At 39.6% G+C, this 13,964-nt stretch overlaps 1 protein-coding gene across 2 annotated transcripts in view; it reads left to right on the top strand.

Moving 5' to 3' along the window:
• Positions 1–13,964, top strand: part of SLC5A8 (solute carrier family 5 member 8) — a 57,249-nt gene that overhangs the window by 30,730 nt on the left and 12,555 nt on the right. For both annotated transcript variants that reach the window (XR_001892919.3, XM_009181514.4), the window contains exons 10-12: positions 138–205; positions 11,121–11,207; positions 12,616–12,821. Coding sequence is in view for 1 of the 2 variants with exons in the window: in XM_009181514.4 (XP_009179778.1) it covers positions 138–205; positions 11,121–11,207; positions 12,616–12,821 (361 nt within the window). In the remaining variant the exon portion in view is untranslated. The remainder of the gene's footprint in view (positions 1–137; positions 206–11,120; positions 11,208–12,615; positions 12,822–13,964) is intronic.

Below are 13,964 nucleotides of genomic sequence, written 5' to 3'. Positions count from 1 at the left end.
CTGGCTCTGATGTGTGTGTCCATTCTTCACCACAGTCATGTTACTCACTTTGAATCAAAGGTGTGGTGGATTATTCTATTGAGAATTCTAATTCTCCGGGTCTGGATTTTACACTGGCTTTTATGTTGTCCATTTAGGTGTGGTATATGGAGCCCTATGTATTGGAATGGCTGCGCTGGCATCACTTATGGGAGCTTTGTTGCAGGTGAGAGCTGACCCGTGGAGGTTTTAAGTCATAAATCACTAAATCTTTTTTTTAATGTTGATGTCACCATCCTTCCAGACTTCTCTCAATGTATATTGACACCTGGACATATCAAGTGGCAGAGATGACTATGCTTTTAAAACTTTTTTTTAAATTAAACTTTGTGTTTTGAGATAATTGTGGATTTACATGCAATTGTGAGATATAATACAAAGAGATCTCATATACTCTTTACTCAGTTTCTCTCAATGGTAACGTCTTACAGTGGTAACATCTTGATAGTACAATATCAAACCCATATATTCTGTATACTAGCTCTTTGTCAGATGTGATTTTCAAATTTTTTTTTTACACTGTAGTTTGTCTTTTTATCCTCGTAACAGGGACTGTCAAAGTACATTTTTTTTTTTTTAGTTTGGATAAAATCTAGTTTATCAATTTGTCTTTTCATGGATTGTGTTTCTGGTGTAGAGTCTAAGAACTTTACCTAGCCCCAGATCTTGAAGATTTTCTTCTGTTTCTTTTCAAAGAGTTTTAGAGTTTTACATTTTATATTTAAGCCTACAATCCCTTTGGAGTTAATTTTTGTATAAAATGTGAGACTTAGGTTGACATTCTTTTTTCCTCTATGAATGTTCAACCAGTACCTTTTGTTGAAAAGGCTATCTTTCTTCCATTGACCTGCCTTTACACGTTCATAAAAAATCAATTAAGCATATTTTTATGGGTCTATTTCTGAATTCTCTGTTTTCTTTCACTTATTTATGTGTCTGTACTTCTGCCAATACCACACAGCTTTATAATTTGATCATTTTGATTACTGCAGCTTTAAAATAAGTTCAAGATCAGGTCGATTGATTCCTCTCACTGTATTCTTAGTTTTCAAAATTGTTTTAGCTATTCTAGTTCTTTTGCCTTTTCATATGAAGTCTAGGATAATCTTGGTCTGTATCTACAAAAAAAATCTTGCTTAAATATTGATTGCCTGAAAGCTGTTTATTCATTTGAGAAGAAATGACATCTTTACTATGTTGAATTTTCTAAAACATGAACATGGTATGTCTCTTCATTTATTTAGCTTTTTATGCAAATCATATTTTTTATGTTGGTGTCTATGTGTTCAATGCTAATATGTAGAAATAAAATTAATGTGTTTATATTTATCTTTAATCTTGTGACCTTGCTGAGCTCACTTACTAGTTCTGAGAGTTTTTTGTTTCTTTGTTTTATGTTTTGGTTTGTTTTGGTGTATTCCTTGAGATATTCTACATAAACAATCATGTCATTTTTGAATAGGGCAGTTTTATTTCTTTCCTTCTGATCTGTATGTATGCCTTTTATTTCCTTATTGCACTGGCTTCAACTTCCACATCATGTTGAATAGAAGTAGTGAGAGTGGAAATCCTTACTCAGTTCTCCAATGTGAACAGGAAACTCTCTATTCCTATTTTTTTTTCTGAGAGTTTTCACCATAAATGGGTGTTGAATTTTTTCACTTTTTCTGTCATCAATTTATATGATCATGTGATCTTCTTTAGCTTACTTACATGATGGATTACATTGATTGATTTTTTAAATGCAGAACCAGCCTTGCACACCGGGAATAAACCTTGTTTGGTCATGATGTGTAGTTATTTTTATATACTGCTGAATTCTATGTGCTAATATTTTATTAAGAATTTTTACATCTATGTTCATGAAGAATATTGATCTGTAGTGGTGCATGTGTGTGTGTGTGCATGTGAGTGTGTGTGTGTGTGTGAGTATACTGCCCTTGGTTTTGATAGCAGGGTTATACTAGCTTCATAAAATAAAATGAGAAGGATTCTGTTTTCTATTTTCTAGGAGAGATTGTCTAAAATTAGTGCCAATTATTCCTTAATTATTTGGTAGAATTCTCTAGGGAAAGCATCTGGGCCTGGATTTTTTTTTTTTTTTTTTTTTAGTTTTAAAATTATGAATTTAATTTCCTTAATAGTTATAGAGGTATTCAAATTATCCCTTTCATATTCGATGAATTGTGACAATTTACGTTTTTGAGGAATTGTTCCATTTTATCTAAGTTTGCAACTTTATATATGTATAGTTGTTCACAGTATTTCTGTACTATCCTTTTGACATCTGCAGGACCTGTAGTGATAGATCCTGTTTCATTCCTAGTATTGGTAACGTTTATCTTATTTTTTTTTGGTCTTTCTACAGGTTTGTCAATTTCATTGATGTTTTCAAAGAACCAACTTCTTTTTTTCATTGATTTTTCTGTGTTGTTTTTCTGTTTTCGTTCATTGATTTTTAACTTTTCTCTTTATGACTTCTTTTCTCCTTGCTTTGGGTTTTAATTTGCTATTCTTGAGGTGGGATCTTAGGTTATTGATTTAAATCTTCTCTTTTCTAATGTGTGCATTTATGCTGAACATTTCCTTCTTGGTGCTAGTTTACCTGTGTTCCACAACTTTTGACATCTTGTATGCTTGTTTACATTCAGCTGAATGCATTTTTAAGTTTTCTTTGAGATATTCTTTTGATTCATGGATTATTTAGAAGTATGTTACTTAGTTTGCAAGTATTCAAATATTTTCCTGTTATCTTTCTGTTATTGATTTCTAGTTTGATTCCATTGTGATCAGAGAACACACTATGATTTCAGTTCTTTTAAGCTTGTTGAGGTCTGTTTTATAACCTAGGATATGGTATTTTGGCATATGTTCCATGGGCACTTGAAAAGAATGTGTATTCTTTTTTTATTAGGTAGAGTGTTTCATAACTATCAATTAAATTCTGTTTGTTGATGGTTGCTGATTTTCTGTTTAGTTGTTTTATCAATTGTTGAGAGAGGGGTGGTGAATTCTCCAAATATAATTGTATATTTGCCTATTTCCCTTTTAGTTCTATCAGTTTTTGCTTGGCTTCATGCATTGGGTCTTATTGAAGGATTAACTTTTTTGTTATTATATAATGTCCCTATCTGTCTCTGAGAAATTTTTTGCTGTGAAGTCTATTTATCTGATATTAATATAGTTACTTCTACTTTCCATTGATTAATGGTTGCATAATATATTTTTCTATTTTTTCACTTTGAACCGCCTATGCTGCTATATTTGAAGTGAGTTTTTTGTAGACAGCACATAGTTGAGTCTTTTTAAAAAATCCAACCTGTCAATCTCTGTCTTTTCATTGGTATACTTAGACCATTCACATTTTATATAATTATTGGTATGTTATGTTAAGGCTTAAGCATCATTTTTTGGTTTTCTGTTTGGTATTTCTGTTTTTTGTTTTCTGCCTTCCTGTGAGTTGCTCTAGGGTTCCTTCTTTCTACCATTTCCTTTCTGTTTAGAAAACTTCTTTTAGCCATTCTTTTAGTTTTCCTTCACCTGAGAATGTCTTGAGTTTCCCCTTTATCCCCAAAGGATATTTTTGTTGGGTGTATGATTCTGAGTTGTTAGTTTTTTTCCTCATGAGTTAAAATATTTTCCTACTTTCTTCTTGTCTCTATAATTTCTGATGATAAATATGCTACTATTCTAATTGTTTTCCCTTACAGGTAAGGAGTCATTTCTTTCTGGATGCTCTCAGGGTTTTTTTTTGTTTTGTTTTGTTTTTTCTTTAGTTTTCAGAAGTTTAATTATGATGTATCTTGGTGTATATTTCTTTGTTTTGAGTTTTTGATGTGTCTTGGCATGTATTTCTTTCTTTTCTTTTCCTATTTTTTTAGGGTTACTCAGTTTCTTGAATCTTGAATCAGCTTCTTTCATAAGTCTGGAAGAGATTTATGTCTCTTGCCAAGTTTGAGAAGTTCACACATTAATTCTTTGAGTACTTGTCCACCCCATCATCTTTCTCTTTTCCTCTGGGACTCTCATGACATGAATGTTAAAATTTTTTGTTATGGTTCTACAGATCCCTGAAGTTTATTTTATATTTCTTCATTTCATTTCTCTCTATTGTTCAGTTTGGGTTATTTCTATTGCTCTGTCATTCAGTTCACTGATCTTTTTCTTGGTTCCCTCTATTTTGCTGTTGTGCCCATTCATTTAAATTTCTTATTTCAGTTATTGTATTTCTTCAGCATAATAATTTCATTTGGTTCTTCCTAATATCTTCTTTTTTTAACTGAGATTTTTCTATGTATATTTTTTCCCTCTATTTTTTCATTAGTTTCAAGTGAGTTCTAATTGTTAAAGCATTTTTTAATCATGGCTGTTTCAAATTTTTTATCAAATAATTCTATTTCTGTAATCTCCGTATTGACATCTATAGATTGTCTTTTTATATTCAGTTGGAGATCTTCCTGGTTCTTTCTATGAAAAGTTAATTTCCACTGAAACCTGGGCATTTCAATATTATGTGATGAGACTTTGAATCTCACCTTCTGTTTTAGCTGGCTTTCTCTGACACTACTTCAGTAGCATAAGGGAGGGTGCTGCCTCATTACTGTCAGATGGAGGTAGAAGTCTAGAGGGAGGAGCTCCTTGTTATGCAGGATAGGGGTATGTAGTATACTATGAGACATATTGTGGCTGTAAGATTAATGATAGCGCATAAGGCCCACTGAAATATCTTGTAGGACTGATACTACATGTCTCGTGGGAATTTACAACCCTGGCTCAGGGATTTCCAGGAAACAAAGCCACCTCAGCACAGATACAGCTTTCATAAACCTTAGAACAAAGCTTACTTTTAAAATAATGGCTTAAATACCTTTTATGAAAGAAACACTTGGTAACTAACCTGGACGAAATACAGGTATAAGAAAGGGAGAAGGACTCCCCCAAGGTCTGACAGTGGTCTCTGGATGAAGACTCTCTGGTCAGTTCATGATCTGACTCCCTGACTGTATCTGGCCCATGTCAACAGCTTATTCTCACTATCCATCTTCTAAGAGTGCTGCCAGAATAAACCAATTGAGCATTAGATGGTGCCTAAGACTCATCTTTGATGTGAAGTGAACAGAAGAGGAGACATTGTCCCTGGGAAAGCTGGTTAACTAGGTCCACCTACAACCTCTGAACACAACTGGCATTGAGGATAGGATAATAAGTGAGCAAGTGTGTAATGACACCCATTTCTAAGGAAGGACTGGGAAAGGGTGACTGGGGACTGGTTCTGATCAAGAAATCAGATGAAGCCCTCTGGAACACTCCATAGTGTGTCTGGCAGCTCTTATTTTACTTTCTGGTCTGTTGCTGCCTTCTACATACACTTTGTCTGTGCCTCTGTTGTGAAATTGCCGCCATGAAAAACCTGCCAAAATTATTCTTAAGACCATTCTGGCCCCCAGTAACTGGGGACAGGCTCTAAGGAGGAGGAAGCAGAGGTGGAGGATGCCCTGGCTTGAAGAGCCAACCGCTGGCTGGTGTGTCTCTGGCTCCTGCTGTGGGAGGTTGCTTCTTGCCCCCAAAGATCTTGGTATCGTGATGCCACAGACCAAGAAGGCAAAGGTGAAGCTTACCTGCTGAAGGGTTATGTGCTGTTGTCCACCAGCTAGGGACTTAGAAGCATATTTCCCAAGGGACTAACATCACCAGTGAAGTCCACAAGAATCATCAAAGGGCACGTCACAGCTGTTCCCAGCCCACCATGCACTCCAGTTGAGACAGCGTGGCTTCTCAAGGGGTGTGCCCCACCCTATGATGCCTGCTGAGTGTTGCTGGCAGCATCCCACAGGCAACATGCCCAAGTCACGCGGGCTCACTTCAGAGTTGCGTCATTCTGCCTGGCCGATCCAGAGCCCTGTGAGCTGTGGAATGATGATTCTGAGTGTGCTGGCTTACCGCTGGCTACACCACAGGTGTCACCAGTCATCGCCTGGGCTGAGAAAGCAGCTGCCACCTCCACAGCTGGCTGAGATGAGGAAGTGTGTCCTAGACACCATACAAGTCCATGAAGAGGTTCACCCCTGTTGTGGACAGAAATTCAAAGCCCGCTCAAAGACCTGGTGTGGGAACCCAACGAGAAAGGCACCACCTGGCTGTGCTGTGTGTACCTGACAGGATGTGCTTTGCAACTCATAGGCTGAGAAATACAAATACAACAGCCAGCGGCTATCTTTAAAGATAATAACATCATTTCCTTATTTAAAGACCCTGTCGAGCTTATCCAGGCACAGAGTGGAGCAGGTAGACGTAGTTGTCCCTGCACTCCGTTGCAGTGGCTATTCAGGCCTGATGAATAGCACCCCCAGCATGAGCCTCTTTTCATCAAGGGCTGAAGGTGGCTGGTGTACACTGAGGAAGAAGGGGAGCTACTATGGCGCTTAGGCATGCTCCAGTGAGTTTGCATAGCCGCCACTCCCATGGAACAGGGGCACAACTGGGAGACCCTGGAACAGGCCACCTTGCACCCAGATACCTTACAGATGTTTTTAAGGAGAGCCCATCATAAGCCAAACCAACTCTCCTGGCCCTGATGGCCACAGTCCCTGAAGTTAATTGAGCTCTCTAGGTCCTCACCACCCTGGAAAATGCTGCGACAGAACCATCCAACAGTGTTCACAGCAGCACCTTTCTCCCCACCCACCACCCAGGACCCTGCAGCCAGAGGTCTCACACTGGGCTTTGCCCTCCCTGGCCTTCCCATACCCATCACCTACTGGATGAGGCCCAGTCCAGCTGTTCCCAAGGGCAGAGTGACCTCTACTGGCAGTTACGCTGAAGGGTGCTTTCAAATTGGCTCCTGTCTGGCAAGCCTCATGAATTCCCGCAAACCCTCCTTAATATCAGTGTCGCCCAACCATCCCATCCACTGACCCACCACCCATCTGGATGGCTGAGCATCATCTTCCACCTTTGGGAAGATGCCTTCACTGCTAACATTCCTGCCGTGTGCCCAGGATGACCCAAAGACTGTCCCACCCATCCTGCTTATATCCCTCCCTGGCAAGAGTTTCACTGGTGTATTTGTCTAGGGGTCTCTTGGGCCACCACTGTTTCTGCAGCCAGTGCCTCCTAGAGACATTTGGTGCCCCAGTTGTGCCTGGCAGCCATCTGGAATGGTCAACACCTTGAACTTTGGCTTCATCAGGCCATGTTCAAGATCATGATTTTAGATCTTTGACAGCACCTCAGCACACAGTGTCCCCAGACCTAATTGCTTAGTTCTGTGTCCTCCTTATCCTTCTGTTCCATTTTCACATGTCATTGCTTTGCAATCAAGCAACTCCAAGCCTGCTACCACTGAGTCCATTCAACTCCTTTTACCTGCTCATGTAATCGTGTTTCCAAGCCCCAGTGTGCCCGTGTTCTTTTGCTGCTACTCCGGGTGGCCTGACTTGCCACATCCAAATGTGGCTTCTCCAGACCTATTCACCGATTACTCAGCACTGAGGTCACTGACAGCCTCCACCACATTTTGGCCACCCACTGAGCAGCCAACCTTCCAGCCTGCTGGGCACGCCTTCGCTGGCCTGCCACACATCCCATCCAGACTTGGTCGCTACCTGTCCTCCATTCTTCCCTCATCATTGGTGAGTCTGCCCCAAAGCCACAGCTGAGCCCCATTCTCATGAACTCCCCTGACTGCTCAGCTGGACACTAGATCTACTCTATACTCTCTGTGATGATACAGTTCAATTCCAGATTGTTCCGAGGGTGCCACCGACTCGTACTAACTGTCCTACAGAAGATCTGTTTCTCAAGATTTGACTGACCATGGAGTGCACTTTCAAGCTCGGGCAGCCTCTCAATTATTGACCCCCTCAGGGTCAGGGGTGGAGTGTGGTATACAGTGAGATGTATCATGGCTATACGATTAATGATAGGCATAAGGCCACTCAAGCAACTCACAGGGTCAGTCCTATCTGTCCGGTTGGGGATTTCCAACTGGATTTCCAAGAGATCAGGTTACCTCAGCATGATGCAACTTTCACAAACCTTAGATCAAAGGTTACCCTTACAAGCATAGCTTAATCTCTCTTTGTGAACAAAACACCTGGTAACTGACCTGGATTGAATACAAGTATAAGAAAGGAGAAATGATCCTCCAAACTCTGAGAATGGTCTCTAGATGAAAACCCTCCTGGTCTGTCAGTCATCTGACCGGTGACTAAATCTGTCCCACAACACCATCCTGCTCCTGCTATCCTTCTGGTGCTCTTAGCACTGCCAGAATAAAATGCATGGGCATCAGACGGTATATAAGACTCAACGATGATGCAAAGTGAACTTAAGGGGAGAGGCTTCCCTGGGAAGCTGGTTAACTAGGACCACCCAGAACATCCGAGGACAACAGGGTAGAATTCACTGACATCATGGAGGAGGTGGCTTTGTCACTGCTGGGCCATGGTGAAAGTCCCGATTTTCCACTAGGTCTCCTGTGACATTGCCAGCAGGGAGGCAAAGGGTGCCTCGTGATAGGCTGGGGGTATGGAATCTAGGCTGGCATGGGCATGGGTGGGGTGAACAGATTATTCTGTGGAATGGAGTGGTTGGGGTCTAAGAGTTTTCCATCTTCATAGGCTGCTCCTTTCCTGGCCCTGTGACTAGAGAGAGAACAGGCCTTTATGAGGGGTTTTAATCTTATTTTATATTTTTGCTTGTGTCTGTTGCCATTTCGAGGCTAGCTGGCCTCTTTGACTCTCAGGCTGGAATACATGAAGCAAAAAGAAAATTCAGGGAACTCACACTGTACCATTCTTCAGGTCCAGGGTCCCTAGTGGGCTGCCTTCTTTCCACCTTTCAGAGTCGTCTTATGTTTATTTTATATGGCATGTCAGGGTTTTTAATTTTATTAGCAGGAGGAATAGAGAAATGTATGTTTATCTTCTCAGAAGTAGAAACACTTCATTGAAATTTTTTTTTTTTGTTTATTTACCTGAAGGGTCTTCCACCTCCTGTGGCATTTGCTCTTCTGATTAGAGAGCATTTTGTGTTGGAAAACTCCCTCCTGCTCCTGTGGAGCTGTGGGCCTGGAGAGGACAGACCAATCTTTAGAACAGTGTCTTCTTCCTGAACCCTGTGGTCACCTCACTGTCTTTAGCATACGGGCCTTGGCATAGACTTCTCTGACTGCAACACCTTCCTCTCTACCTTGTCCACTGCCTAAGCCTTAGTTATTCTTCAGTTTTCATTTTAACACTTTACTTATTTAAAGAGACTTTTCCTGTTACCTGGATACGTTTGCATTCCCTTCTGCTAAATGTTTCAGGAGCACCTTGTACTTTCTTTATCATCTCTATTGTCAAACTTTATTGCAGTTATTTATCTAATGTCTGTTTTACTGAATAGCCTGTAATCCATGAAGGTGGGGAAGATGACATTGTTGTTCAACCGTCTATCAAATATCTGGTGCCTACTGCAGTGCCCAGGACAAAGCAAGACATTAACAACTTTAGCTCGAATGTTAACTAATAATGTAGTTAGGCTCATAAATATCCTATTATCTGATCACCGTAAGTGCTCCCTGAAATTTCCCTGGCCACTTGGGCTGCTCCTCTGGGATCCTGGACCTCCTGTTGACCTAGAAACTTAAAGGCTAATACTGGCAAAGTAGGGGTCCTCCAGGATCTTTTTCAGTCCTAAGGCTTGGGGCCATTCTGGTTGGTTGTTGCTTAGGGCATACCACCTGTTAAAATAGTTTGATCTCATCTCTGGTTATATGAGTGAATGAATTAGATCCAGAGCTCCAAGCCTGTCCAGCACTCCTAAACCATAGCCAGTCATACAGAATGTGCTTTCTTCATAGTCTGCATTAGTGCCTGGAGCTCTTATTGTAGTTGATTCCCCTTTTTCCATATATCAGCTATGGCCTGATTATATACAATGACATGTTCTAGCAGAGTCATCATAACTCCAAGCCAGTTCATCCTTGCTTCATCTCCAGCCAAGGTCTTCTTTCCTCTTCTTTCCTCTTATAGATCTTTTTGGGGTATCTTTCTTATGTCTCCAAAACTGCTCACAGATCACACAGTCATAACTTGCTTTGTGGGTCATATGACCTCTTGCAGTGGAGTCTGTCTCCCTTCTGACTGTACTCTGTGTAAACTGACTCAGGATCACATCCTTAAGTTCACATCATTTTAAACACTAGTTCTCCTCTCTACTTGGTACCACCTCTTTTTCTTCTTTCATGAAGTAGGCCTATTTAAAACAACAGCAACAATAACAACAAGCACTATTTCCTCTAATATTTCCTTGACATGATATTTTCTCTTTGATCCATTCATTCTGTTCTGTTAAACCCCTCTCCTCTCTGGGCAAACCAGTGATTCCCTGCTCTTCTTTTATGGTTCTGTCCATTCTTAAGAACTGGGCATTTGATTATTGGAATCATATATCTCTTGGAAGCTTCATTTAGTTGCATTACCTCATGCGATGTTTGCACGGTAAAACTTTTTCACTATCCTGGATTTGGTATCTCTACATCAAAGCAGAGGTTGCAGTTATCTGATTAGATTTTAAATCTATTTCTATATGATTTGATCAGTCTTTTAAAAATCATATTTATCATTCTAGCTTCATCCTTAAGGAACCAAATCAGGAATGGCCAACGGGTTTCATCCTCCTCTCTGGTCACGTAGTAGTACTTGTCCACAGTTTTGAGAGGATTTTGAGATGATCAAAGCACAAAGGAGTGCTGTGATTTATAAACATCTGCAAGAGCAATGCTAAGAGGAGAGGTATCATTCATGATTTATACATTCATATAGGCACTCCCATTGTCTCAGGCCTCTTTATCTTCTTTGTGTTGTGTGGCCTTTTTTGAGGCTACCTGTAGAAACAGATGGATACTTGAGACTGAGACGCAGAAACTTGTAAGTTGTAATGACGTCTTTTCCAGTGACAAGGCTTTCATGACTAAAACTATGATTTTCAGAAGGAGGCTGAATACTTTAAATCATTATCCTGATGAAATGGCTTTGAAACATTTTAGTTTGGATTTGAGATTGCTAATTGCTGATGTCGTATTATTTTTGTAGGCAGCACTCAGCATATTTGGTATGGTTGGTGGACCACTTATGGGCCTGTTCGCTTTGGGCATTTTGGTTCCCTTTGCCAACTCAATTGTAAGTACAAAGAATGAATATGTGTGAGGATTACTTTTTGAACTATACTAGCAGCTCTACACAGTTTTCTCGGTTGTAAAGATATGGTTCCTTTGAGATTTGTCATTAGCTACTTGTCTTGATGACTTAAATTATTTCTATTGACTTTAGTGGAGTATACAAGGAAGTACTATGTATAGGGACCCTAAAAGTGTGAAGTTCAATGGAAACTTCCAGAACCACATAGGGCAATTTTAAATATTCACAATATAACTAAAGGAGCAACATCTTTTTGTGCACTTACCTACTTGCCCTTCTCAAAAATTAATAGCTAGGATTTAAAAGAGATCAATAGGCTCAGATATGAGCGATTTAAGGGCAGTAAAACTTAGGATTTCTGTGAATAGCCATAGCACAGCAAAGAGATGCAACACACTCTTACCACCTTGGCCAGGAATTTTCTACTCCTGACATTTAAAGCTGTAGCTCCCACAACATGATTTAGCCCCAAAGGGATGATCATAATTGGGAATATTTTCCAGAAAGACATAATATCTCTGTCCTTCTACCTAGACATATCTGTGCTTAGAAGTGCTAACATTTGTTTGGAATAAATGAGCTAGAAATTATTTCTCTGAAACCCAGAAGAAAGACCACCGGTTCAGTCTGGCTATAAGATGTAGTTCAGGAAAAACTGATAATGTATGTACAGTTGCTTCAGATATAGAATAGCCATTCAACTCTGACTTCACATTTGGAACTCTGTTTTCTTTATAAGGCATTAGGAATTGGTAAGGCAGATATTAATAAGGACTATTGTGGTTATTATTTATTATCCTCAATGAAATGTCATATGAAAAGCTACTTTTGTAGGAATTAATCACAATGAAAGAGATTTGTTTATGTCCACCTCAGAATGTTGAAGCTTGGATTAGACTCTTTGCATGATGAAATGCATTAGTTTGTTAAGTATCAGAAAAGTGTATTTAAAAATCAACTTTTGACATTTGGCATTTGTTGCCAGCATGCATTTCCTCCAGAAGAGCTGTAGCTGACTAAGCTAACATGCCCTTTTCTGGGGACGGTAATGGGAGAATAACATACTATTTCTCCTGCCGTGAACAGTATCTTTTTTTTTTTAAACCATGTCCAGGTTTTTCACTAGCAGATTATCTGCCTTCCTTCAAAGTGGGCTTTCTCACTCCTTTTTCCCTCCCTGCCTCACTACCTTTCATTCATTTATTCACTTGTTCATTTATTCAATAGATTTTTATGGGCTGAGCACTGTCTTGGGAGAAGCGAGCACTGAATGTTTCTGCCCTTGTGGGTTTTATAATTTTGTGCCATGTTGAACTTGGCTTTCTAATGTTAATTTTGACATCAAAGCAAATTGTATTATTTTTCTTTTAAAAGCATTCTTGTTTTACAGGGAGCACTTGTTGGTCTGATGGCTGGATTTGCTACTTCTCTATGGGTTGGAATTGGAGCGCAAATGTATCCTCCACTTCCTGAGAGAACGTCGCCATTGCAGCTTGATATCCAAGGCTGTAACAGCACATACAACGAGACAAATTTGATGACAACCACAGAAATGCCATTTACTACTAGTGTTTTTCAAATACACAATGTTCAAAGGTATTGAATTTTTATTACATTATACTTTAGAAAATGTATGCAACAAGTAGAGAACTCCAGTTGTTTTTTGTCTTGCTTACAACACTGTGACTTTGCCTAATTCTGGAATGAGTAAAACCCGTGTGGCTAGCTATACTATTTTCTGCAGCAGTAACAAAAAATGTCATATTTTCATAATTTTTCTAGGCATTTCTGCCTTATCTACAGATGTAAGAAAACTTAAATATTAATGAGAAAATTCTATTATGTGTAAACTCTCCTAAACACCAGCTCTTAGCTGCACAAAGAATTATCGTTGTCTTGGAAAAACTTTTAAAATGGAAAACACAATTATAAATAAATATTCTTATATAGTCTTTGAAGGATAGATTTTACTGACCACAAGCTACAATTATTTAAACATGTTAAATAATTGCCATTTGTTCAGTTGAAGATTCCAAATCTTTAAAGCATTAACAGTGATTGCAGCTGTGATCTTCATGCTTGATTTCAGTCATGCAGTACACTTTGGAGCCTCTAGATGCTGAAGTTGTCTGATTTAACGTAATGATATAGACCTGTGGGGAGAGGCATGCTTTACTGTATAGTGCATGTGCGGGCAAGACTTTCTTTAGTGGGTATATAAATGTCCAGCCTTAAAGCACAAACCCTGTGGATATGTTCGAGGAATGCAAAGATGATGCCATTGCCCCCAAAATATTGCCCCAGTGCCAGCTTATCTGGAATGACATCATTATAGAGTCATCCGTTTGGGGTTAAGACACAGCATACCCCTCTTAAAATGGACACAGTCCTGGGAGAAGGAACATGATCATACATATAGCCATTGTTAGCAATTCGTGTTCCAGAAGGAATTCAGCTATGAGAAAGCTAGCCAGTGGGACTTCCAGGGGCGTTCCAGGCAGGTAAGCTCTATATGGTTGAGTGAAAAGGTAGTTCCAGAGCCTGAGGCATATTTGAGGGAAGTTTTACTAGGTGAGGTGCAGTGTAGAGAGGGGCAAGGACATGTGGGGAGCAGTCTGGACAGGCATGAAAGCACTAATGAGAGGGGACTGGGAGAGTCATTAGAGTCAGAAAGGGAGAAAAGATTAATTGAAGGTTAAGTGAGAAGACATACAGGATGTACTTCTTGTTTTACCATTT

Source organism: Papio anubis, chromosome 9 (genome assembly GCF_008728515.1).
Source record: "Papio anubis isolate 15944 chromosome 9, Panubis1.0, whole genome shotgun sequence".
NCBI lineage: Eukaryota > Metazoa > Chordata > Mammalia > Primates > Cercopithecidae > Papio > Papio anubis.
This window is presented reverse-complemented; position numbering and strand designations above follow the sequence as displayed.